Source organism: Theobroma cacao, chromosome 7 (assembly GCF_000208745.1).
Source record: "Theobroma cacao cultivar B97-61/B2 chromosome 7, Criollo_cocoa_genome_V2, whole genome shotgun sequence".
Lineage (NCBI taxonomy): Eukaryota > Viridiplantae > Streptophyta > Magnoliopsida > Malvales > Malvaceae > Theobroma > Theobroma cacao.
Window position 1 is genome coordinate 1,307,258 of NC_030856.1, and position 25,720 is coordinate 1,332,977.

The 25,720-nt window shown below is 35.9% G+C and overlaps 6 protein-coding genes and 1 long non-coding RNA gene across 9 annotated transcripts; 1 reads left to right on the forward strand and 6 right to left on the reverse strand.

Annotated features, from left to right (window-relative positions):
- LOC18593382 lies at window positions 4,224-6,418 on the reverse strand. Of its 3 annotated transcripts, XM_018124065.1 has the most exons (5): window positions 6,267-6,416; window positions 5,945-6,061; window positions 5,298-5,421; window positions 4,963-5,147; window positions 4,224-4,883 (listed from the first exon to the last, which is right to left on the reverse strand). In XM_018124065.1, exons 2-5 carry the CDS (start codon window positions 5,983-5,985, stop codon window positions 4,490-4,492), a joined length of 744 nt encoding a protein of 247 aa, XP_017979554.1. In that variant the 5' UTR covers window positions 5,986-6,061; window positions 6,267-6,416; the 3' UTR covers window positions 4,224-4,489. The 3 variants fall into 3 exon arrangements, with proteins under 3 accessions (XP_017979554.1, XP_007020638.1, XP_007020640.1); XM_007020576.2 differs by having other exon boundaries at window positions 5,298-5,426; window positions 5,945-6,418; XM_007020578.2 differs by having other exon boundaries at window positions 5,945-6,416.
- LOC18593383 (40S ribosomal protein S8) lies at window positions 6,763-8,931 on the forward strand. Its single transcript, XM_007020583.2, has 5 exons — window positions 6,763-6,872; window positions 6,977-7,049; window positions 7,467-7,806; window positions 8,222-8,391; window positions 8,635-8,931. The coding sequence occupies exons 1-5, from the start codon at window positions 6,869-6,871 to the stop codon at window positions 8,708-8,710; spliced, it is 663 nt and encodes a 220-aa protein (XP_007020645.1). The 5' UTR covers window positions 6,763-6,868; the 3' UTR covers window positions 8,711-8,931.
- Window positions 8,767-10,608, reverse strand: LOC18593384. The gene is made up of 2 exons (XR_001928795.1): window positions 10,459-10,608; window positions 8,767-9,816 (listed from the first exon to the last, which is right to left on the reverse strand). It is a non-coding gene; the product is annotated as an uncharacterized LOC18593384 (long non-coding RNA).
- Window positions 10,955-14,488, reverse strand: LOC18593385 (beta-(1,2)-xylosyltransferase). Its single transcript, XM_007020585.2, has 3 exons — window positions 13,659-14,488; window positions 12,868-13,017; window positions 10,955-12,313 (listed from the first exon to the last, which is right to left on the reverse strand). The coding sequence occupies exons 1-3, from the start codon at window positions 14,307-14,309 to the stop codon at window positions 11,591-11,593; spliced, it is 1,524 nt and encodes a 507-aa protein (XP_007020647.2). The 5' UTR covers window positions 14,310-14,488; the 3' UTR covers window positions 10,955-11,590.
- On the reverse strand, window positions 14,863-17,176 carry LOC18593386 (pirin-like protein). Its single transcript, XM_007020586.2, has 6 exons — window positions 16,883-17,176; window positions 16,723-16,772; window positions 16,598-16,636; window positions 16,473-16,501; window positions 15,855-16,021; window positions 14,863-15,517 (listed from the first exon to the last, which is right to left on the reverse strand). Exons 1-6 carry the CDS (start codon window positions 16,999-17,001, stop codon window positions 15,013-15,015), a joined length of 909 nt encoding a protein of 302 aa, XP_007020648.2. The 5' UTR covers window positions 17,002-17,176; the 3' UTR covers window positions 14,863-15,012.
- On the reverse strand, window positions 20,120-21,286 carry LOC18593387 (probable long-chain-alcohol O-fatty-acyltransferase 5). The gene has a single exon (XM_018124616.1). The coding sequence runs from the start codon at window positions 21,277-21,279 to the stop codon at window positions 20,212-20,214; it is 1,068 nt and encodes a 355-aa protein (XP_017980105.1). The 5' UTR covers window positions 21,280-21,286; the 3' UTR covers window positions 20,120-20,211.
- Window positions 24,299-25,583, reverse strand: LOC18593388 (probable long-chain-alcohol O-fatty-acyltransferase 5). The gene has a single exon (XM_007020588.2). The coding sequence runs from the start codon at window positions 25,476-25,478 to the stop codon at window positions 24,417-24,419; it is 1,062 nt and encodes a 353-aa protein (XP_007020650.2). The 5' UTR covers window positions 25,479-25,583; the 3' UTR covers window positions 24,299-24,416.

A 25,720-nucleotide genomic window follows, 5' to 3' on the forward strand; every position in this document is an offset into this window, starting at 1 on the left:
TTTGGAAGATATATCTGAACTCTTATGTTCCTACTTGGTTTTCATTAAGAAGAAAGGGTCTTTCCGTTTCTTTTCTTCTTTCAGTTTATGTTGAAAGTATATGGCTTGATATCTACTGTGGATGCTACAGCATCAGCTTTTCCTCTGTTCATGTATCTACTGCCATGAAATGCAGCAGTACTTGGATTCATTTGGAATTGTCACCAGAACAAATTGTTCCTGCTAAAGCCATAATTAAGATCTGTTTGAATACAATTGCAACCTTTGTTGATTGATGAATCTGTAGAATTGAAACTCTGACAATAGTTCATTGTTTCTTTGGGGCATTCACCTGCTCAGCCATTAAAGATCTCACCCAAGGCTCATCAAAGAAATTCATTTCTTTGTTCAAGCTAGGACATTGGAAAGTTGAATATATCTAAATCATACAAATATATGCAGTCACAAGCTAGAAGTCTAGAACCGAAAATCGAACTAATATAACTTATTATAAGCTTTTATTGTTTTAGTACTTTTAAAACCATAACATAGCCAATCAGTCCAGAAGGCCTTTATAACAATTTGAAGCTTTACTGCATAAAAGGCCTCAATCTTGGATACCTATGATAGAATTTTTACGGGGAAAACAAAGGGTTGAAACTCTCCCAGGAATCAAGTTCTAAAACTTTCCAAATTTGCTAAGTTTTGGACATTCACAGAAACTTTGTCTTTTATCAGTTTCTTGACTGCTAAGTTTTCCAACCATATTTGATGTATATCATACAAGTAATCATTCCTACAGCATAAAATATTCTTGATCATTATTATATAAAGCAAAGAAAATGGAACGAAATAAGATCTTGGCTCTCAAAAGGCATTGATTTTCGGTACACTTACCTTATAATTGACACTAGTTTAGAGCTTCCTTAGAAAAAAAAGGTTTGACTTATACTAATTTCTTAAATCTTCACTTTTTGCCTAAAACTTGTTACATTCAAGAACAAGAGCCTTTCCATCAATGGCTGGAGAACCTGCAGGCATGGTAATTAGACTACTTCTGTATAGAATTTGTCTTTTTTTATCATTATTTTTGCCTTCAAACTTAATAACAGGAGCTCAAGATTTTCTTGTAGACTTGTATTTTAGAGCTGGATACTGATATTCCTGGCTGGCACATAACAATGATTAAACTATTCAAGTCTATCCAAGGTTTTCCTCCCTTTTCTTCTTCTGGATTTCTGTTTATTTAGTTTCTTTCTTTAATGCCAATTTTAATTTTATTTTGTGGTTGTTAATCTTTTTCATCAGATGTATCATACACCATTGATGCACAAGCAAAGTTAGCACATGTTTCTGGTAAGATTGACAAAGAGCTACTGCTAAAGTTGCTAGCAAAAGCCAAAACACATGCTCTTACTCATCAAATAAACTATGGGATTGATCTTCCCAAACCAGTATCAGAGCCTATCATGGTAACTAAACTACATATTTCTCTTCAGCTTCCATTTTCTTCTTCTGTGAAATCCTTAAGAGTGCACAATTTCTTGCAGAAAAGTGTTTTGCTAGTGGATACTGATATTCCTGGTTGGCACAAGACAATGTGCCTACTATTCAAGTCTATGCAAGGTGTGTTTTCCCTTGTTGCTGCTTCATTTGATTTCATCTTTTTCTTTTTTCTTCTGTGCCAAATAAAATTTTGGATGCTGTAACTCTATCAGGTGTCACATTAAGGATTGATTCATTTACAAAGCAAGCTTATATTTCTGGAAAAGTCAGTCCTCAGCTACAGCTAAAGTTGCTAGCAAAAGCTGAAGCACAAGCAGCTCGACTTTGCTGGTTACAGTATGGATGTGAAACTGATCCATATGGAAGACCTGTCCATAAAGAATCTGAGGCTAATGACACCAGCAGCAGCAATCCAGCTCCCAGCTCGAAACCCAAATGTTCTTTTTGCTGTTTGATGTAAATTTTTGGGACCTCAACCTTCTTTTTTGACTAGTACTAGTGTAATTTCTCCCATTGGTAATGGAGGAAAACATCATCTGTTATGGTTTTATTTCTTGTAATAAGGCTGTCTTAGGAGAGGTTTATGTTTGGAGGCAGCTAATACATTATCAATATGTTGTGTTTGATGTCTGGTTTTTTGGGCTTTCACCTTGTTTGGTTTGTACACCGAAACCTGTTGCTTTATGTTGAATGAACTTTCTTGATTCCATGTAAGGATGTCTACCGGTAAAATACCCGATATGTTTTAGGTATCCTATCCCGAACTTTATTAGTTATAGGATATTCAAACCCTATAATTATCCAATTAAAATTTGAAAATATTACCCAAGTTCTTGGTTGTCCAAGAGCATTGCACGGGGTCAATTCCCTAAAAGCATATAACATATCTTTTATATATTTATATATAAATGGGTTCGGATATCCAAAGGGTGACACTCATACCTTACCCGAACCCAAAACATGTAGTAAAATTTCTACCTGAACTCAGCCCAAACCCGAATATAAAATACTTGAACCTTATATAATTGCATTAGATACCTTCGGGTTCAAGTTAAAGGGCAACCTCAATTTCCATGAATGAACTTTTGTGAATAAAACAGGACCATGGAATTAGAAGAAAACTAAATTGCATATATGTTTAATGGAAACCAATTTTGAAATGGAAAGTTTGGGATAGGGCCCCCTAAAAATCCTAGGACTGGAAGACTGATATGGTATACAATTATTCATTCCAAGAATATGAGATTTTACCTACCAAAAAACCAATAGTAAGATTTCATGGGATTTACCAAAAACTTTTGTGATTTTCTTAAATATTTCATAGTGAATGTGGAAAAGATGTAATGGAAAGATCATGTTCATTGAATAATGGAGGAAATTTCTCAAAAATCCAACCTTAATTCCTTGATCTCCTTTGATACATTTAATTAGGGTACTTGATAGTCTTAATGATTCTGCCTTCCATACATTTCACTTTGCTTATGTTCATTGTCCATTGCCTATCAAGAAAGTCTCTCACTAGCTTTTAAGAAGAGGAAGAACAACCTCAATGATGGATTATCCTGCTGAATACATGGTTACCCTAAAACTTTCACCTTTCTGGTTTCATTTTGACAGATGCTATTATTTTCTCAATAGTTATGAACATTTTTCTGTGAAATGCTAATGCTAGTTTACTGTTTCTGGGGAGTTTGTTTTCTTCAGAACTGTATTCTAAGAGTCGATACCCAGCTCGTTGGATGGCATGCAATGCTTGTCAGAGTCTTGAGCAGCATTGATGGTTATTCATTTCTTGAGGAACAAGTCATCTGTTATGTTTGATTCCTCTGTTTTGATTTGCATTGCTTGGTAATCAGCATTGGTTTGTTTTCTTCAGGAATCACTTATAACATAGATGAAGAAAAGGGAGTTGTCCAGATAACAGGAAGAATAAATCCAAGACAACTTATGAGGACGCTTGCAGAAATAGGGTTGCACGCAGATCTTTCTTGGGTGGATTCTGGATATCGAGAGATGAACATTCCTTCGAGACATGGCTATGATTACTCATATCATGGCAGCTATGGCTGTAATCCCTATGGAAGACCAGGGCATAACTATGGCTATCCTCATCAACAAAGAACTTGGCACCTCATATATGAAAACTACCCATATTACTCTCATTATCATGAACATTATCCTTACTTTGAGCCACAGGCTCAACACTTTCCCCAGCCACCACCACCACCAGAAGGCTTTCGCAATGGTGATCCTGAGTGGTGCAGCATAATGTGAAAAGACATGAATTGTTTGACCTAAGGTTTTCCTACAAAAGAAACCATCATGGTTGTTAACTGTTGCTGCATTCCATTGTTGATCTAGGAACTTTAAAGTATATTAATCATTGCTTTGTCCAAATTTATGTGAAGAACATAGGGGTTTCAAAGTTGTACTTGAGTATTCAATCATGTAGCTACTAGGTGGGATTTCAGACATTTTGATCTTTGCTCTTTGCTCTGTTCTTGATGGTTTTGTTTATTAGCTTGATCAAATCTACATCATGACCATATCTCGAGATCCTTTAACTTGATTGCAAATGGAACTATGTAAATGTAATGCATGGTATTACTTCTGAGTTTGATTGAATGATAATGCTAAGGACAATACAATAAAACCAGTTGCTGCCACTTTGAGTGAAAACCGGAAGTACATAACAGGATTCTTGTTATAATGGATGAATAAATAAAATCAGCCAACTGTAAGCTTAATCACTTATTTTCCACAAGTAACAGGATTTATTGACTCTCATAATTCATTGTAGCAGATACAGAGATTTCTGAAAGTAAACATGGAGAGGGTCACCAATTGATGCCAGTTTAGTTAATACATTTCTGCAGAATTTACTTCTTGCTTATACATGTGAAATTTGTCAGAGTTAGTAGTCAATTGGATCCAAATTTGGAAAACAATGGAATAGTAGCACAGAACCCCTTCTGTTCCATCCTCTTGTCAGCTTCAAAACTTTTTAAGGGACTCTTTCATGTGCAGTTCTCAATTCGGTTTCTTGCTTGCCTTCATCAGGAAAAGGCAGATCATAAAACTCCGCCAAGTAAGCTAAAGCTTCTGAATTAGTGTCACATATCTTCCACAAGGATGAAACCTCTCCCTTGGAGACAGTACCCCAATCCTCACAAACATTAAGAAAGTCTAATAGCTTTGCATAGAATGAGTCATAGTTCATTACGATGAAGGGAACTGGAAGTTCTGATCCAATCCTTTCAAGCTGAATTAATGCCAATATCTCAAACATCTCATCGAGAGTACCTACACCACCTGGGAGAGCAACTACAGCTGTCTTATCAAAGTTAGAACTTCGAACCGCAGCATCAACCAATCCATGCTTTCTAGCAGAGAAAAACCTGCATTTTATTTTGAAGACCATTCAAATGCATAGATTTAGAATCGAGTTGATAAACCTTTACAAAAAGTAATATTTACCTGCATGCAAGATAAGTTTCTGAAGGCAGGTACGGATGAAAATTTGAGGTAGACCATTCTCCAGCTTCCCTACCTATCTTAAACCCACCAACTGGCTTTTTTGCTTGGAGAGCACCTGTTATAGCAGCATCCATGAGGCCAGGACCAGCCCCCGTCCATGTGGTACAGTCCAATAGGTTTGCTATCTGCTAAGGAGGAAAATTAAACTCATGAAAGGATGGGCTTAAAAAGGACAAAAATGAAGAAAATCCTAAGCATTGGGAAAATTGTTCCAAAGTAGACTTATATTTGCTAAATTGATTTAAAGAGATACAAAGCTCTATAAATCAACTTGCCTCTCTACTGAGCTCAAGCGTTTGTGAGTAATGTGGATGGCCAGGTCCCATCCGTGAAGAACCCAAGTACACAACTCCCCTCCCAAGTCTGTGTATGAGTTCATAGCATTGTTCTATCTCTTTTCTGACCTTTCAAATGAGAAAACAAAATTAGCAAATAAGCTTCTGACTACTCTTCAAAGAAAACCTGCCAAATGCTAATGAATCCCAAAATAATATATAACCAGCAGCCAAAGATGACACCATAAGCTAAACCTAAAAGGAAAATAAACATCCATGCAAAAATGGCAGCAATTCAACTTGTATCTCCAAGAGATTTCGCCATTACCTTGGGCCAACAAGAAAAGATGACACTGCTCACTCAGGATACTATATCAGCTAAGCATGTTCAAGATTCCTAATTATCAAAAGAAGAGAAAAGCCAAAAATATACCCAACTTAGATCTTTGCTCAGAGATTTTGCTGGCATAATACAAAATCAAGTCTAATTCTTCAAATCAAAAGCTAGTGCTATCCAATACAATCAGCATCCTCCAGGCTATAACATCACTCATAAATCCACACAAAAAGAAAGTTTTCAAAAAGAATCAGAAACGACTCAAGAAAGAGAATGAAAGTTTGAGGAGAAATAAAAGAGTGGGATTTACCTCATTGGGGCTTGTTCTTTCTTCAAAGTCAACAAATTCATTCTTGCAAAGTGAAACTCTTACAAGGTTACAAGCCTTGAAATTCGTAACCAACTTGAAGCCAACACCAAACCTCTCCTTCAAATTGAAAGATTGAAACTTTACATTCCACTGATGGGAATCTTTTAATGAAACACAAGAACCCAATGAACCCAACAATGCAAACCCCATCAAAAGGCCTTCCAAATGTATCAAAGACTGGTTTTTTGCATACACCGATTGATTTTCAGGACTGGGTTCTAAGTTACAACAACAAAAACGAAAAGGGAAGAAAGGAACCAACTTGTTATCTTAAAATTTGCAAGTTGTGATGGAGCTTTGTAGAGATAAGGAATAATTCGGCTTCCAATTTGCTTAGCCTGTTGTTGCCATTGTTGAACAAAGTTGGGTGCTTTGTTGTTTCCAAATTCCAACCAAGCACATTGTTCTTTAAGGTTTTAAATATAAAATAAAATAACATTATTCCACGCCAGAAAACTTATGGGAGAAAATGTTTTTATGCAATTTTTATTTTAGAAAATATTTAAATTAATACAATTATTTATTATTTAATTAATAATAAAATGGAAGAAACTATTATTATTTAAATAATAAATAATTTACATAGACTTAAAAGTCCAGTAGTACTTGGGCCTTGATGGACTGGATCATTAACCCGAACATTTATTGGGATTAAACTTGTGATCTATCGATTGCCTAATTTACCCTAACATAAACCCGCCCAATTGGACATAAAAGTAATTTCACAAACTAGGGTTTTTGGGTGTATAACCAAGCTTCAAATCTCCGCCTATCACTTCCTCTCAAACCCTAGCTTCCTTCTGCTCTGAGATTTGCTTCAACCCAAAAGCCCCGAAAAGGCTTAAGCTTTTTCCCTCAGCCAAAATGGGTATTTCTCAAATTCCTCTAATTTTGCATTAATTTCTTTCTGAATCATGTAATTTTCTGCGTAATTTTCTTGCTGAAATGAGTTTTAATTCCTTTTCTTTGTAGGTATTTCTCGTGATTCAATGCACAAGAGGCGTGCCACCGGTGGCAAGAAGAAAGCATGGAGGAAGAAGAGAAAGTAATCTGCAAAATCCCTTTTTTTTCTTTTTTGTGTTTTAATTTTTTTTTATCATTTTAGCTCTGTTCAGTTGCTTAGAAAGTTGATTTAGAATGAATGGAAAGATGAGATTTTTGGAGCAATTTTACTGAGATTTATTGGGATTTTTTTTGTTAACTGATTCAAATTGCTTATCATGACCATAAACTATGATATTTATTATATGACTGTACAAGTTGTCCTTTGTAGCTTGTTTAGATGCCAGAGATCTTGTCCAGTTTCGTTTCTTAATGGGTTGTTTCACTTGTTGTTAATGTGTTTATTGCTTTGTTTTATTTTTAGAGAAAGTTGTTCTGGTATTGGTTACTTTGTCTTGATTTTGAACGTTTCCATCTTAGTTTGTCTAGTTTTCTAAGTTATGGTGGATTCTTTTTTAAGGTATGAGCTTGGAAGGCAACCTGCAAGCACAAAGTTGTCAAGCAACAAGACAGTCAGGAGGATTAGGGTTCGTGGTGGAAATGTGAAGTGGCGTGCTCTGAGGCTCGACACTGGAAACTACTCATGGGGGAGTGAGGCTGTGACCCGTAAGACCAGAATTTTGGATGTGGTGTACAATGCATCCAACAATGAGCTGGTCCGTACTCAAACTTTGGTGAAGAGTGCTATTGTTCAAGTTGATGCTGCTCCATTCAAGCAGTGGTATCTCCAGCACTATGGTGTTGACATTGGTCGCAAGAAGAAAACAGCAGCGGCAGCAGCCAAGAAAGAAGGAGGAGAGGTAGGAGGATGGTTTTTTATATTTTGGTCACATGGACTCTGTTTCAATAGATCAGTTCCTCTGTTGATGTGGTGTTTTTATTTTGTTAGTGGATAGCTGATTTTAATTTTTCTCTTTCTCCCTTTCCTGCAAGTGGCTATTATTGTCTTTGCACAGCTCTACTTGGTGCAATCTGATATGCTCTGGCCATTAGAGCTGTATGTGCATATGAGAGGTTATTGCTGTCATGCTAGCATATATATTTATATATACCCTCTCCCACTTGGGCCCCTACAAAATAAAAATTATGTAGCAAACCAGGTTATATTTTTAGGCAAGACTTTAGATAGCATAATGATGTTTCTGTGGTTTTTTTTAATCTTTGACGGAGGGCATGGCTGTTTATGAATTACATTGTTTCTTCATTTGTTGATAGGATGGTGAAATTGCTACTGAGGAGGTGAAGAAGAGTGGCCATGTCTTGAGGAAGCTGGAAAAGCGTCAGCTGAATCGCAAGCTTGACTCACATATTGAGGAGCAATTTGGTAGTGGTCGTTTGTTGGCTTGTATCTCTTCACGGCCTGGTCAGTGTGGACGTGCTGATGGGTATGTCATGTCTTGTTCTTTTACAGAAGTCTTGGATCATTTTCCCTCAACCTCTCATTTTACTCTTGGCATATACAATCCTTTTTAAAGAAAAGGAATCATTTTAGGACAGCTAATAATTAGCCTAGATAATAGGTTTTCCATTTACTAATCTCTTGGTGGATACTGCAGGACAACTATTTTTTAGTTCATACTATACTATTATCATTCTTATTCTAGCATGATTTCAAATGTGTTTGACAGGTATATCTTGGAAGGCAAAGAGCTGGAGTTCTACATGAAGAAGATCCAGAGAAAGAAGGGGAAGGGAGCTGCCTAAAAATTTTGTTACTCGAGATTTCATCTTTCAGATCAGAATTTCCTTTTTTGCCTTTCTTTCACCTTTTCAGTTGTTTGACATTTAAGATTGTGTTAGTATTGAACATTTAGTTTGAATGTCAACTAGTCGGTTGTGCCCTATTCAACAGTATTATTATATAACTTCGGTTGCATGTTATTTTTGTACTTGAAGTTTATAAATGCAGCTTATTTTGATTGATATGGATGTGGCTTTCTGATCAACTTGCCTATAAATTTGTCAAAATTGGAATTATTGTGGTAGGATACCGAGATAGAAATGGAGTTAATTCTGTTTCAAGTATGAGATGGCATGCCTGATGCCTGCAATATAGGTTCAAAAAGCACTCTTTTGGTCTAATTGGTGGCATGAGCAGGGGATCTTTCAAAGATCTTATGTTCAGGCTTCACTTTAGCTTTGGTGGGTAAAGTATCTGGGCTTTAAGCTTTCATAAAATGGAACTAGTATCTGCCAAGCAAAGGGTCTCCTTGCTAGACTCCTTTGCCTTAGCAATAAATCTGTCATCTTGCAAGTGGTAATTATGAACTTATATTACATAAGAATCTATCAGAAATTTGAATCAAAGAATGGTTTCAGCATTGTTCAAATAACCAAATGCATGAACAAACTAGATGGAAGTAGTTCCACAATACAACTTGCTGAGGATGCCAAGGTTTACCCCAAGCCAATGCTACCGCCGAAAGAAGCCCTGGAGGAAGACTACATCTACAGCCTAAGCCCAAAGTGACATTCCAATGACAGTTCTTATTACTCTATAGCACTAAATGAGAGCAGAGCACCAAGGAGAGAATGTGGGTAAAAACCAAGGTACATAGGAGAACAAGTACAGCTCTAAGGTTTGTCATATTTCTTTCTCAACCGTTCCTTGACAAATTCATCTCGAGCTTTAGTCCGAGCTTGCTGAGGGGCAATGTATACATAAGAGAGATGGGTACCGATTGCGAAAAGGCCTGCACCGGCAAGGAAGCACCCCACGGTAATTGCCAGCTTCTTGGGTGTGGATGGATAGCATAAACTCATGTTTGCTTATCACCAAAGCAAGTGCACACCACAGATGGGTCAGTTACCTATCCAGGAAAAAAACATGTTATCTAGAATCATGCAACATGAACAATAAATACAAGCAAATACAGGCTGCAGACAAGTTCTTCTGTGAGGGAAAGAGGTAGTGTTGTAACGAGTAAAACAAGATGTGTTAAGAGGCGACAGCGACAAAACAAACCCACCAACACATACACTTCAGGACATCCCATTGAGGAGTTTAGGTGGGTAATATGGAAAACATGCCATGACCAAATAGAATCACCCTTACTCCCAAACCAAGTGAATTTGACAGCTTGCAGCACATGAACAGCTCTACGAAGACTTGCATTTCTCTCAGACACAATTTGTCAGACATTTGGCAGGCTTTCTCCATTTATTCGAGTTTATAAAACAGTAACCTTTGCTTTGATCAAATGCAGTAGCAAATAAGGACGAAACAAGGGCTATGAACAACATGCTTAAGCATCATATCATGCACATATATGCCATATATATGTATACACCTGTGTTCAACTATTCGTCTTAAACTGTTGTGTATGAATATTTACTTCGAACTTTATTTATATATACATGTATATGTACATATATATGTATATATATATATACATATATATGCGTACATATGCTGATTTTGCTTATCGAAACAAACCCAAGAAACATCGTACCTTAGACAGCTGCGATTTAGATTTAAACAGGCAAGTTCGGGGGGCGGTGTTGTCAAATTATGGAGTTCACTTTAATGTCTAAGGCAAAAGACCCAAAGTCCAAGCCCATTCCTTTTATTGCCAAATGAACCCTCCTTCCTTTTTGTTCATCTTTACTTAATAAATAGCCCAAAAGATTATTATATATAATTCAAGGAATACCCTGTTTTTTGTTTTATTTTATCCTCCCTGATTTTCTCTTCAGGCTGCTGTCATCATGGTGTTGGTGTAATCAACCTGACAACAAGAAACGGGCTCTTGCCACTGTCTTGCTTCTCCAAGAACTTTATTTTTATCAAGCATTTTTGTTATATATTTCTTGTAATTCATCTTCTTTTGCATTCTGTAATGACAAAGAAAATTTTGGGGTAATAATAATTCATCCTTATCAGTTTTGCTTGTTTATGTGGACTCTGCTTAGTTGGTAATGGTCAAATTCATGGAAGATGGTACTATGTAGAAAATAGCAGACTTCATCATGATTAGTCATTGCTCCAAAGATGACTAAGAATTGTAAGTCTACCAAAGGCAATTCCTACTTTCCATGGAAAAAACACTCTTATATTACTTTATGTAGAAATTTTTGCCTCTGCAGTTCAAACGAAAGACTAATAAAATACACTTTTTTTTTGGTTCAATCCAATGAACCTGACATGGAGTACATTCCACGATGTACCCGAAAAATTGTACAGGAACACAGCCATGTGTCTTAGAATAGTTTCAAAGGAACAAATTGAACTCAAACCTGTATGCTAAATAGTATTTCTGCAAGAACATATACTGCAACCGAAATCTTCCATCTCTCAGAGTGTGCTGCTGAATAATGCCTATATCAATCGAATAAGAATGATTTCCTCATCTACCATACCAAATATGTAGCTCCTTTCTTTGAGTTAGCTATCAATTGAATCTCTTGAAGGAATGAACATGCGAAAAGAATCTCCTTATGTTTCGTCAGTAAGTGCCTCATAAAAAATCGGGAAAAAAGAGCAAAATCTTGCAAGGCCAACTCCAAGAGGCAGATGATGAGAACAGCTAGGATTATCTGTCAGTTTCAAGCTCAGATAAGATGATGCGTCAGAACCAAAAAATTTTAGCACCCAAGACTCCTCATTATCTTTTTAAGCCTATCAATGACAACTTCCGGATTTGCATATGATCCATCAAGGTTAATGGCATGATATTCCAATCCTTTCCATTGTGCGATCAACTGAAAGTGTGGCCGTCTGAAATAGCTGCTGATAATCTCCAGAATCACTGTGTTTGGTGTTGCAGATACTATGTGCGTGAGACCCGCACCATGAGCACCAATAATAACTGAAGCATCCTGAATGGCTCGGACCTGGTCCTTCATGGACATGTGGGCAAACAATCCATTGATGAGGTTTACTTTGCATTCCAAATGATTAGATGCCCACCTCTGTAATGCATCAAACACTTCTTGTTCATTGCTAAGTCTTGATTCAACTTTACCTTTATGGCGTGGATGGGCTAAATAGTCTTCTCGACGGACAAAGAGAACATTATGACCTGAGACTGCCTTATCAGCATGATGTCTGTTCACTGGAAACCCAAAAGCAGCTCTGATCATTTCTCCAAATTCAGATAACCGAGCAGTTTTTCGGTCATCGGGTCTTTGCCATAAATCATGTGCAGAAGCCCCATGACAATTTATTCCTTCAGTAAGCCCTTTAAACAATGGAGTCTCATATCCTAACGGTGCAAAAATAGCATGGCGGAAACAGACTGGACCACCAAAGTTTTTAGCATATCTAAGGCTTGAAAACAATGCTTCCCATGTTTCTTCTAATTGTGTCTGGAAATTTTCAGCCAAGAAAAAAAGATCAGCTATTGTAGGATAATAAAGCATTTCGTAGACAAATGGTATAAACTCAACAGGAGATGTTCAAAATATCGATAATAAGCAACTTCTAGTTGCAAGCATAGCAAAAAGTAGGATCGCTAAATCACATCTAGATGACATTTTTGCCATTTTATGAGGACAATTGCTGAACTTATAGAACGGTACATTGGAAGCGCAAGAAATCAAAACCCTGAGCAAAAATTACAGTTAAGAATTTGAATACACAACAAGCTTAAATAGGTATATAATTCTCTCCTTGGTTCATTGTTCATTAACCTAGCAATTCCTCCCATTTCCTATCTACAAACCCCATCCCTTCACTCCGTTTGGGCAAGTAGAAACACCTGTCCCGGCTTAAAACGCCAACATTTTTCTCATTAATTCTCGTAAGTTTTTTGGCTACAGAAAGAGCAAATAACATGGTAAATGAAGAATGCCAATATGCTAAAGTGAACAAAGATGACATTAGAAACTGAGTATGGAATACTGAGCATGAGCATGTATACCTCACAATGACCATCCACAAAGACCAAATGTGGCCGGTTAGGCAAGCCAGTAACCCTAGAAGACACATATGCACTGTACCAATCCGTCACAGTGTGGAAAAGGTTCGCATACTCAAATCTTGTTACCAGAAGCGTAGGCTCTTCTACCCACTGTAATCAGAGCTTTCCATGTCAGAATCCATAAAAGCAGAACTAACAATCAACAAATTGCATTGAATTAGACGAGGAATTTGAAGAAACTAACTACCAAATATAGCAAGAATTAAGTTCATACTCCATAAAGGAATAAAATTAGGAGAAGGAAACAAAACGAATTGAACTAGAAGAAAACGGACAAATCAACTACTCTGCTGAATCAAACTCAAATTGAACTTACAAATTAGATCAGTTTTCTACTTTCTAACTACCTGATTTCACACCAAAGTTGCAGTAACTCAATTCATAAAATGCCACTGCCTATTAATCCAGAAATCAACTACCTCAAAATCCGCAGACATCAGAATCAAGAGAAAACAACTATCAGAACGATGAAACAAACTAATCCATCTAAGACAAGCTAATTTTCCCTAGATTATAAACAAACAGATCAGTCTAAGCATCTGTTTGACATACAGAATTGCATTGAATTATGATCCATATCTGCATTTTAAGCATCAATTTACTTCCAAGTAATCAGAAACTTAGCAAACCATCATTAATACTATCATTAACATCAACAATTCCAGCAAGCATCAAGATCAATGAACAGATATCAAAATTTTAAGGAAAAAAATCCAGAAATCCGATCTAACCTCTTGACAAGTGAAATCATTTTCACCCACAACAACAACAGACCTAACCAATTCCCTCATAGTATGTCTCAAAACATCCCCAACAGGAAAAAAATCATTCAAAAACTCCTGCCCCACAAGCTTCTTTTTCTTCAATTTCGCTCCTTCGCCTTCAACCTCAAAGGCTCCATCTTCAAACTCAGGCATCTCTTCTTCTTCACTTCTCCCAATAACATCCTCCAACTTCTCACCACCTCTTGACATCCTAATCTTCTCAGGATCCATCCTTATCTTCCCACCTTCACAAACCGAACTCCTCAAAGTCTCCGAGTAATGACATCGAAACCAACTCGACCCGGATCTCACTGCAGCCTTTGCGGGCAAAACATCAGCCACCCTTTTAAACCCGTTCCCAAAATAAGCCTCACATGACTTTGGAACTACGCTTGAGGTCAACGACCAAGGAAGATATGATGGGATGATCGGCCAGGGCTTCGACAAATGGGGTCCATGGTGTGGGATCATTCCGGTAAAACCCTCCGCCGTCGTGTCACGGTGGTTCTCCGCCCCATGACGGTGGTTGGAAGAGGAGAAGTAAAGGTAAAGAGAGATGGAGTTGAGAGCAAAGAGAGCCAAGAGGATCCAGAGAAGAATTTCGTGTTTCTTGTTCATGGTGGGCTGTTTTTCTCTCCTTTTCCTCTGGGGTTCTAAGATTTTTTTTAAGGTTTTGTGGGTTTCGATGACTTTGGTTTGACAACAAAACTGAAAAACAGAGTCTTTGTTTCGGAAGTTTCCCCGAGTTTGGCTCAGAGTTTACACGTTTTGTGTTGTCTTTCTCAGAAGTTTAGATCCTTTTGGGAAAGTTAAAGTGAGTTGTAGCTTTGTACTTTTACCTTTGTCTTTTTTTCTTTTTTAAATTATATTTTCTTAATTTTTCATAAATATACAAAAAAATTAAAATTAATATTATTAATAACATTCAAAACATTAACAAAAAAATTTCTAGCCCATGATTAATTAAGCAATAATTTCAATAGGTTAGCAGCAAATTTCTTTGCAGGGTTGTGTTTTAGTTTCATTATAAATGTTTTTCTTTATTTATTATTTTGAAACAAAAGATTGAAAAAAATAAAAAAAAACGTATTTTTGTTGCTGTTCATATCGTTTGTCTAAATTCTTGATTAATAAAATTTAATAAGCTAGGTGATAACATTTGGTTCACTAGTAGTGTATAAAATCGAGTAAATTGAGTAAATTAATGAAACTGCCTTAACTAAGCATAATGTATAATTTACATATTTGATTATTAGAATATCAATGACATTTTCTCCTTGCCAAAGCTAACCAGTGGAATTCTCTGACAAAAACAAAAGAATCAGAAATCCAGGGTAAGACCAGATTCAGATCTCCAATGCCTTGCTTTCTCGAATCCATTGGTATAGTTCTCGAAATCATCAATTGTCTGATCAATCTCTTCCTGTGTGTTCATCACAAAAGGTCCAAATTGCACCAGGGGTTCACACAATGGTTCACCTCCCACTAGGATGAACCTCAGCAACTTAGAGGACTTGTTCCATGCCTCCAAGCCATCCCCAGATCCTAGCAGAAGCAGGTGGTGAGCATTCACAGGGGAAGATTTCAACCGCCCGAAGGTACCTTCTCCTTCCAGGACATAAACGAATGCATTCCAGGATTCAGGTACTGGTTGTTGGAGGTGAGCTCCAGGTTCTAGAGTGAAGTCCAGGTACATTGTTGGGGTTCTGGTGTAGATTGGTGACTTTGATCCCAAGGCCTCACCAGCTACAACTCTAACTTTGATTCCATCCTTTGTTGCTTCTCCTATATCCTTGCTTGATATTTCCTGGTACCTTGGTTCAATCCTGGAAAAATAAAAGATTAAACAATTGAGGGTTGAAGGGTTGAAAAAGTTAGCAGGATTTTGTGGCAGCATGTCCAGCTAGTGGAACAAGCATTAAGCCAATTCCATCATTAAAGGTTCTCTCTTCAAGGCTCAAACGACAGGCACATTTAGTAAAAGCTGACCATAATATATGCAAAAACATTGCAATGCAAAGTGTGCTGCATTCAAAAACCACTTTTAAGAAAAGATCCATAATGACAAATCATTGCAGTCAAATTCGATTTTGTATTCGAAATAAAGATAATATGATAAAAAGTTAAATGGAAAACTTGTGTATCTCCATGGATTGAGCTTACATTTTATTTTTGGAGGAGAGGTTGATCCATAGCTGTAGACCCTTTTGGGTTCCTTGTGCTGCAGGCATCTCTGAGTGGACAATACCTCTTCCTGCAGTCATCCATTGAATGTCACCAGGTCCAATGGTCCCCTTATGCCCATCAAAGTCTTCATGTGTTAAAGCCCCCTAATGAAATCAACCAATTGCATGCAGCCCAGGGGTAAGCTTACACAATCAATAAAGCAAACCCAACATACCATATTATTTGAGGTCTACGTTTGATGATTATGGGGCATTGTCAAATCCCTATTTGGTATGGCTGGTATGACTTGAAATGACAATTTCATTTCTAGCCTTAGAGTGCAACTAAATTCAGCCATCTGTTGCTTTCTTTTATGTTGAACAATCACATCTAATTGACCCCTTTTTTATGCTTAATTAAATTTGATAGTGTGAATGACATTATTAATTCGGCAATGAATAGTTTCTAAATGTACATAAACACTACATTTTCCAATTATTTTTGGGATGAAAAAAGGAAAAAGTTTTAAGAGAAAGAGAGAAAGGAGATGATCATATTATGCTTAATCTGTTAAGAAAAAAGCATTCCAGATTGTCAGAATGATCATTTCTGTACCTGAAGCATGTAGGTGACTGTCTCGAATCCTGTTAACACAAAAACAGAGAGGATAAGAACCCAAATGATTTCACATCTGCAAACACGAAAGTAGAACAGAAGAAGAAGAAGAAGAAGAATCAAACCTCTGTGTGGATGATCAGGAAATCCAGCAGGTGCTGTAACTGCAATATCCCAAATCAAAACCTTTAGGAAAAAACAGAGCAAAAGAACAGAGAAAGAAAAACAGAGCGAAAACAGAGACACCAACCTGAAAATTCATCCAAAACAAGGAAAGGATCGAAGTGTCTCAACTCAAACCTGCAAAAACAAAAATACCCTTTAATCCAAACACCTCAAATTCATCAAAAGTTCATTCCTTGTTTTGAAAAAAACACCAAATTTATGTCATTTTTTCCCGCTCGGCTTACCGGCCTATGCTTCTTCTGACAATTGCTCCAACTCCTTCATGTTGTGGCCTAGCCAAGAACTTCCTCACCACCAACCTTGGCTCATTCAAACCAACACAAGAACTCTCTCTCTCAGGCATTTCTATCCTCCTTCTGTCTGTTTAAAGTTTACTAAAAGCCTTGGGCTTTGTTACAAGGTTTGTGAAGAAAAAGCTCAAGAATTTGAACGAATATATAAAGAGTGAAACTTGGGGTAGAGAAAGAGAGACATAATTGGTGACACTTTGGAAGGTCAAAGGGGAAATGTTGGCGGCCAAATAAGACCCACATAGGAGTTTGCTTGAGCTGGAGGGAGCTCTTCTTCCATTAACGTCAGCATAGCGTTGCCATGATGTGGGGATGGAAGCCAGGGGGTGGTTTCCATCCCATCCTTTGATTGATTGACACGTGTCAAACTATGGTCCATTTCATGTCATTATTTTTCCACCCCCCACAGTGAACTCCAAGGGTTCAAGCATCTTTGATGTGGGGGTGACAATTTAAAGCTCAAAAGCATGATTATTGGTCCACAAATATGAAGGGAGATATTCTTGTTCCATATTCTTCTTTGTTTCTCTTTACCTTATTCCCCTTGCCAAAAGGAATAAGCTTTGCTAATTTTCAATACCCTTAACATTATGAATAAATATTCATGGTTCAATTTAATTTCTTGATATTTTTTTCGAGTTTCACTTATATTAGAATGATTTTAGAAAATCAATTTTTCGATACTCATTATATTAAACGTCCATTAATACCTTTGATTAACAAAACAGAAAAAAATCATTATATTTGTTATAAAAAAAATTTGCAATTTGTGAATGGAAAATGAAAATAGATACAAGAGGAAGTGTAACCTTCCGAACCCTTTAATCCCAACAACACAATATACAGCATCACCCAAATCTTTCATACATTTTATTTATTCTAATAATTAATTCTTCATTAATCCAAAAGAAAATCAAGGGTTTTATATATATAGAGTTCATCATGCAAGTGATTCAATTTGAATCTTTGAAATGTGAAATTGTACCCTTGCCAAGCTTGAAGGTGACAAATTTGTTAGCATAATACCTAAAAAATCATAATACTATACATGGTTTCTAGCCTCAAGAATCACTATCATTAATTTCCAGTTACATTGAAGCATTTTGATTGTGGTTTTAGGTTTAGTCAATGTAAATTGTGGAGAAGGTGGGAGAATAGGATAGTCAAGCTAGCCAAAATATCTAGCTAATCACATCAATATATTCAATATCAACTGCTTGTCTAGTGCATTGTAAGAAGCTTGAAAAAGGTTCCCCAAGGCGAATAATTCAAATGAACCAATGACTAAACATTTGGATTAAGACAATTTTTAATGAGAAAATGGGAGACTTCCAATTATATCTTGGTCACTCTTTTGGAAAGAGAAACAAAAAATCTAAAGCAAAGAATGAGTTTTCATTTTGTGGCATTTTCAAAATTTTCTCCCACGAGTCCACACCACAATCACTTGAATTATAAGGTCTTTTTCTTGCTTGTTTTTCAATCAAAATGTTGTTTACATCAATCTGAATTATTGGGATTAATACCGTTAATCCCGTGATTGAAAATTAAAACCGATTCTTATTAATTAATAAAGATAAATATGTTTTCAACCAAATTGATGAAATCGTATGCAATAAAAATAGAAAATGATTAATCATACTTTCAGTTTTTATTTTTTGTGTTTTTTAATAATTGGCACCATATATATATATATATATATATATATATATATATATATATATATATATATGTATATGTTCTAGAAGGAAATTAAAGAAAGGGAAAGGGATGTTGCTTCTAAGATAAAAGGGTACATGCCTAAACCAAAAGCCTCTCCTCCCACTTGCTTCATTGCAACTAACAACAAACAAAACTTTTGCTTCAAAACCATCTAATTAATTAATGACCATTAAATGCTAAGTTAATTGCATGATCATCATTAACCATGAAGGCTTGGGCCATTTCTCATGGTGGTGCACCCCGCCTTCTGGATTTGGTGGGATGGTCCATTTTCTTATGGTGGGCTTCTTCTCTTTTTGGTCTTAGGTTGAAAGTTTCATCCCAAAATGACATCATTTGCACAAAAGCATGACACGAAGGGACAGAACGTATCCCCGCTCTTTGGGTTTTGTTGGACAATTGAAGAAAACAAAAAAGTCAAGTCAAAAGCTTATTACAAGGAAGACCTTGGTGTAAACCTAAGCAAATACTATATTGTCTGCCAAGCAACAGGGTGTAGACTTTTGGAATCTTTAATTTCAAAAACCAGCTAGACAGCAGCATGTTTCACAGTGATGATGATTTGGGGATTACAATATGATGATGCTATTATCCTTTTTTTAGTAAATTAATTTATAATAAATTGATGAATCTTACCTCTCTTTTCTCCTGTTTTGTTGCACTAAGGTCAGTTCTTCTATATTTAAATAAGATTTGAAACATTTAAAAAGGGGGAGAGAGACTATTGGTTAAGGACTTAAACTTCTCAATAATTTAAAAAAAATTAAATTAACAGTATGTAATCATAATTTAACATTATTATAACTGTATCATGATGGTCCACACACCTAGATATGGCAAGCTGTAGATACACTGAAGGGGAGAATAGATCAGAGAGGGCCCTTTGAGATCTTTGCTGCAATGAAGTAACAGTAGGAGACATGGATATGTTACTGTCAAAACCCAAACCCTGATGAAGTTTTTTGAGCTAACGACCCTCCATTTCCATGGCTTCTTTAACTCTCTTGGACTTATATAATACTATGACATTATGAAAAAGGCAACGAGTAATTTCTGTCATTGCTTTTGTTTCTGGTAATTAACCCCATGTTTTCCTGGTTTCTACTTTAGTTCATGTATATAGCATTGAGTTCAAGCCATGGACCAGTTTAGAATGGTGGCAGCTAAAAGAAAACCTCAAGCCTATACAAATTAATTGATATTCAAAGGTACAAGATAAACCCATTATCTCTATACGTAAAAATATTTATGTTTTATATTCAAAATCTTAATTGTTATCTCGTAACGATAAGTTTATTATATATATATTTGATATTCAAAATTACGAGACAAATTTATTATCTCTATACGTAAAAAAATATTTATATTTTAAATTTAATATTCAAAATTTTATATGATCATAATAGAATTATCTAGATAATGATTTTTAAGTGTAGGATAGATAGAACTCTTAATTTGTTAAATTTTTCACTCAAACAAGAAGTGTAAAGTTGATGGGACATGAGTATTTTGGCATTTCTAGCTATGAGGAACCATTTGGCCTATGCCAGTGGAGCAATTGGTTTAGTATTTGCCTGTTGCCAAGCCCTTGAGAAATTCCATGGAGAGTTTGAACTGTCATCCATGCCAATCCTCAGAAACTTCGTGTACAACAGCCAGCTAGTCGTCACAGATAAGTTTGCCAAAGCCAATGGTCCTGAAATCGCCCTGTGAAGCCGAAACCTGTTGGTCGTCACCAATTTCTTCTTCAGCACTATCTCCACATCCACCAACCCTCCATGCAGGATGAAAAGCCAAGTCATTTCCCACGTCGGGCTCTGACGAAACATGCGGGAAACAAGCAGTTCGTGCATCAAACCAGAGACGAGGAACGTCACGAAAACACCAGGCAACGAGGACCATCGAGGTCCGATGATAATGGTGGAGACACGACGTACGGGGTTGTAGACGGTTTCGCGTAGGAGGTCCGAGACCCTGAGGTTCCACCTGTGGCCCCAAAAATCTTGTAGTGAAGTGGAAAACAGCGGTGCGTTGAACTGTGGCTCGAGTTCGACGCCTTGGAGGAGGAGTCGAGCAGGGATTGCAGACAAGGCAAAGAGAAGTTGTGTTCCATGGTACGTGACGAAAGCATAGATCAAAAAGACATGTTTGTGATTCACGCAGTGTTTATAGTTTTCATAAGTACGAAGCACAATCGATACAATTGTAGCTCTAGTTGCAGCCTCCAAAATGGGGTTACTCTTGGCTTCAGATGGTGTTTCTGGAGGTAGGTTTTGTCTGATCTTGAAAGGGAAACAAGCCATGAGGATGAAACGAAGAAGGTCATGTTTTGGTAGTGACAAAGGGCCCTGATCGAAGGCAAACAGGAGGAGCTTGAAGTTGGCAAGCCAAGCAAGGAAAAACCTGGCCGGCAAACCTATGTAAAAGCTGTTGAGGTCGAAGGGGAGGATGGATAAGAGGATGATGACAGGGAGGAGGGAGATGAGCCTTAGCAAACCCTTTGGGATCTTTGCTGCAATGAAGTAACTATAGAGTAGAGATGCCATGGTGAGAACACATAACCTGATGAAGTTCTTGAGCTCACCCTCCATTTCCTTGGCTTCTTTCATTTCTCTCGTCCCCTTCATTTTCTTATTTTAACGTAATATATATGGTTTAGTTTGTTCTTTAATTATATGCAACATTGAACAAGTTAATCTTATATTTTGAAGCATTAAATTAAGTTCGGTTTTTAATTAAGTACTCTAACCTAAATTTTACTTTTGTACATAATTGTTATTAAAAATGATGGTTTCATTAATAAATATCATCTTAATTTCCAAACCGTATTCACTTCTTATTAGTGCAATGAATACAAATAACCAAGGGCAGATCTACCTTTGAGACATGCAGTGATGCTTTATCTTCTCGATCTTTGGTTGCGTTTTCAAAACAACTAATCTAGGTTTCAATAGTAAGTAATTTTCAATCAAAATTAAATTTTTAAATACTTCATGTTTAAATTTTTTTTTTATTAATTTGATAGTTTGGGATTTAAACAAAATCTAGTAGAAAATAATATTGTATGTCAAATAATATTTTGAAATTATAAGTCTTTTTGTTTTAAACTTATTTTGTAGATATATTGTTTGATTATTTAATTTTTGTATTTAACTTTATGTGATTTGTGGATGCTTTTGATCAATGAATAAAAATTTATCAAATTATTAATTTCTGAACCTGATAATTTACTATTGTAAGATCATATTTTATTCAATTTTAATATTTTAATGTAAGATCAAATTGTTAGGTGAAATGCCAACTTTTTTTAATATTTTGGTGGGTTATAAAATTGAGTGACCTCCAGCATTTAATGAAATCTATTTATAAAGCAAACAATATTGGTGCATGATGCATGGTAACTTCATGATTGTTTACTTGCTTAGCTAATTTTGCAAAAAAGTTTGGCTTCCTGCCAACACGCATGAATATATAATCCATTATAACAAATTTGGCTCAAAACGGTATATTTTTAATAATATTTTTCATATAATTTTTTAATAATATTATAAACAAAATATTATTATAAAAATTGCATACGTTAATTAAGATTGTATTTTTTATATTACTAATACACGTAAAAATGGAGAAATAAAAATCTTTTATCCTCGTTCAGAGTTCCATCATCCCTATCAGTGGCTCTTTCATGTGGCCGTATCCACGTGGTAAGAAAAAAAATTAAAGTCCTTTTTGTTGCTTTTTTTTATTTGTCATACGGACATATACACACATTGTAAATTAAATTGATGTCAATTGTGAAATGAAATGTCAAGTGAGAGGTTCGATATTGAAACAATGTCAAGGCCATTGCCCCGATGTCATAACGTGCAGGTTCGAAAACCGATTTGCCTCGACATAAAAATTTGAGAATCATCATCAATCTTTTTATCAAAATGTGATTGATCATCTATAAAATTTGTTCTACTCGATAAAGTTTTAAATTGATTTTAAGTTCGTCTAAAATACAATAACCTGGTTTGCGATTCTGTTTCTTAAAATTGGGTTCGAGAGTACGTTTACACACACGGAAGAATTAGCATCTTATGACGCCTGTTTCATGAATGGTATTGTTTAATCATATGTTATCCTATTTTAATCTTAACTTTTGATTTTATTCTCATATCTTCTTATATATTTTTTATTCTTGATTTTACATATTTTTATTTTTTTCTAATCTTATTTTCTAATTATTTTTTAAATCAAATGTCATTATTCAACTTTATGGACGTATATGATGCAATTATGAAATGAGGTCATGATTTACCACTTTTAAGTAAATGGGAAACAAAAATCACGTGTATAAAAAATCATTGGTTAACCATTCCAATGCTTTGATGAAGTTTAGAAGTTTTCTCCATCTAGGATATCCTCCAAAGAATTCATCTCTACAAGTCTTTCAAGAAAATCTCATCATCGAAATTGTCGTCTCATTAGCAAAATAAACGTGTTGTATGTTATGTCAAGATAAAATCATGAATGGTGCCAAATAAATGCGTTTATAAAACAATTTCTTTAATTATAATTTATACAATAATATGTTTAATATTTTAATATACTTAAATACTTCTTTTATTCTTACTATATATATTTTTTAAAAAATTATATTTAAATCAATATTTTTATGAATTATTATTATTTTTTTAAACTACTTTTATTGAATAATCAACTTGGTTCCACTAATTTTTTATTTGTAATAATTGTTTGAATTAATTAATAACTATATTAATTTTAATTTTAAATAAAATATTCTATGAGTTTTTTCTTTTAAATATTTAAGATGATTAATTAAATTAACAAGATATTGGAACATAAGATTAAAGTTTATCCTGACACTTCAGGAGAAATGCTAATCGTATCTCGCACTTAAAAAAATCATCCCAAAAATAACAACTCTTTGTCTTTCTGAATGAAATTCCATCATCGGGTCAACTCAAATAACACATTTTTTCGTCGAAACTCTTTCTTATGCCATTTTTTTTTTACAAGTATATTTGTAGATTGACTTTTTTTTTTTGTATAATATCATGTCATTTCATTTTATACGTATCAATCTATCTCATTTTATTTTATTATACTTCTTATTGAGATAATTTTATTATTACATATATACTAACTTAAGTTGCTACCAACTACAACTAAAAATAACATCCCTATATCTTAATCAAAACCCAACAACAAAATGGTTTTCGGGCCCATACCTTACTTGGGCTCAAAATGGCCCAAGGACCTCGGGTTCTGACATGAGTTAGCATGGGCCAAGTCCAAAGCTGCTGGGGGCACCAACAGCTGAAGCATGGGCCTTTCCCATTTTCTTAGTTTCATCAGCTTTTAGATTGCCATTTTCCTTTTTTTTCTTTTTTTTTTTAAATTTTATTTTATTTATTATATTTTTATATATATTATTTTTTATTTGAAATTCATGGATCTTAAAATTCAAAGGTCTAAAATTATGGGTCTATTTTACAATAGCCCGGATCATACTTCAAAGACATAAAAAAGCCCAGCTTACCATTACAAGAAAGCAACATAAAATAAAGTAAAATAAAAATATAAGCATAAATGCTTGGTGTACACTCAAGTTTAAAGCCATTGAATTACAAATTCATTTGTCAAAGACTTGTTAATGCATGCTTTCCTGCTTCAAAGTAGTAATTGGCAAGCTGAGATGGTCCAGTAATTATAATTGTAAACTCTAATACATGACTGTTTAGTGCAAAACTAAGTTTCTTCTGAGAATGCTGTGTGTGCCCTCGAGGAAATCCACAAACAGATTGAATTCTCTGGTGATCTTTTCATCTATTCCATGTCTGAGAATCTGTGTATAAGACAACCAGGCAGCAGTCACTGCTATATATGCCAATGCCAGTGGTCCTGAAACCGCCCTGTGGAGTCGAAATCTGTTGGTCGCCACCATTTTTTTCTTCAGCACAATCTCCATATCCACCCACATTCCTTGCAGGACAAAGAACAAAGTCACTTCCCATGTCGGGCTTGCACGAGTGATGTAATGGTATAGCAGTTCGTGCACCAGGCCCGAGATGAAGAACGTCACGAAAACAGCCGGCAGTGAGGCCCATCGAGGTCCAATCATACGTGTAGAAACATGACGTACGGGGTCATATACGGCGGCACGAAGAAGATCGGAGACCCTGAGGTTCCACCTATGCCCCCAGAAATCTTGCAGTGAAGTGGAAAGTAAGGGTGCGTTGAACTGTGGCTCGAGTTCCAAGCCGAGGATAAGCTGACCCGGGATTGCACCCACGGCCAGGAGGAGTTGGATTGAGAAGTAAGAGTATAAGAAGTAAAAGGTTAGCAAGACCTGTTGGTGAAAATACTGCTTGTAGCTATAACAATGGAGCACCAAGGCTAGAAGCACAGCTTTGTTTGAAGCCTCTGAAATTGAATTTGGCAATGCTTTTGAGTTGGTTTTAGATAAGTTTTGTTTGATTTTGAATGGGAAAGCAGCTGTGAGCAAAAAGGCAAGAAAACCCCATGGAGATAATGATGATGGAGATGATAAAGGGCCTTGCTCAAAGGCAAATAAGAGAAGCTTGAAGTTGGCCAACCAAGCAAGGTAACACCAGGTCGGGACACCTATATGGAAGCTGTGGAGGTTGAAGGGGATGATAGATAAGAGGGTGATGACAGGGATGAGGGAGAGGAGCCTTAGCAAGCCCTTTGGGATCTTTGCTGCAATCAAGTAACAGTAGAGTAGAGATGCCATGGCCATAACAGATAACCTTAAGAAATTGTTGAGCTCACCCTCCATTTTGCTAGCTCAGCTCTCTCTCTCTCTCTCTCTCTCTCTCTCTCTCTTATTGTTTTCCTTTTGCCCAGCCAAAGATACGGTATGACATTGTATATAGCCATGGGATTGGAAAATGTGATTTAGCACTTAGGGTAATGAATCCTAATTAATTTGTAATTTTTCATCTAGTTTCCGAGTTCAAATTATACCGAAAAATCACACTCAAGTATTTAATTCAATAATTAGTGCATGATTTTACAGTT

Bases quoted from the DNA above. Each gene is read 5' to 3' on its own strand.
- LOC18593382 (XM_007020576.2), bottom strand. From the start codon at position 6,154: ATGGGGTTTGCATTGTTGGGTTCATTGGGTTCTTGTGTTTCATTAAAA. The intron at 5,148-5,297 runs GCAAGTTGATTT...CCTCCTTAGCAG, and splicing joins CGCTTGAGCTCAGTAGAGAG to ATAGCAAACCTATTGGACTG. The intron at 4,884-4,962 runs GTAAATATTACT...AATAAAATGCAG, and splicing joins GAAACTTATCTTGCATGCAG to GTTTTTCTCTGCTAGAAAGC.
- LOC18593383 (XM_007020583.2), top strand. The intron at 7,807-8,221 runs GTAGGAGGATGG...ATTTGTTGATAG, and splicing joins CCAAGAAAGAAGGAGGAGAG to GATGGTGAAATTGCTACTGA. The intron at 8,392-8,634 runs GTATGTCATGTC...TGTGTTTGACAG, and splicing joins CAGTGTGGACGTGCTGATGG to GTATATCTTGGAAGGCAAAG.
- LOC18593385 (XM_007020585.2), bottom strand. From the start codon at position 14,309: ATGAACAAGAAACACGAAATTCTTCTCTGGATCCTCTTGGCTCTCTTT. The intron at 13,018-13,658 runs GTTAGATCGGAT...CTCTGATTACAG, and splicing joins ATGATTTCACTTGTCAAGAG to TGGGTAGAAGAGCCTACGCT. The intron at 12,314-12,867 runs GTATACATGCTC...GAAAATTTCCAG, and splicing joins TTGTGGATGGTCATTGTGAG to ACACAATTAGAAGAAACATG.
- LOC18593386 (XM_007020586.2), bottom strand. From the start codon at position 17,001: ATGCCTGAGAGAGAGAGTTCTTGTGTTGGTTTGAATGAGCCAAGGTTG. The intron at 16,022-16,472 runs GTACAGAAATGA...TGATTTCATTAG, and splicing joins CAGTCACCTACATGCTTCAG to GGGGCTTTAACACATGAAGA. The intron at 15,518-15,854 runs GTAAGCTCAATC...TTATTTTTCCAG, and splicing joins CTCTCCTCCAAAAATAAAAT to GATTGAACCAAGGTACCAGG.
- LOC18593387 (XM_018124616.1), bottom strand. From the start codon at position 21,279: ATGAAAGAAGCCAAGGAAATGGAGGGTGAGCTCAAGAACTTCATCAGG.
- LOC18593388 (XM_007020588.2), bottom strand. From the start codon at position 25,478: ATGGAGGGTGAGCTCAACAATTTCTTAAGGTTATCTGTTATGGCCATG.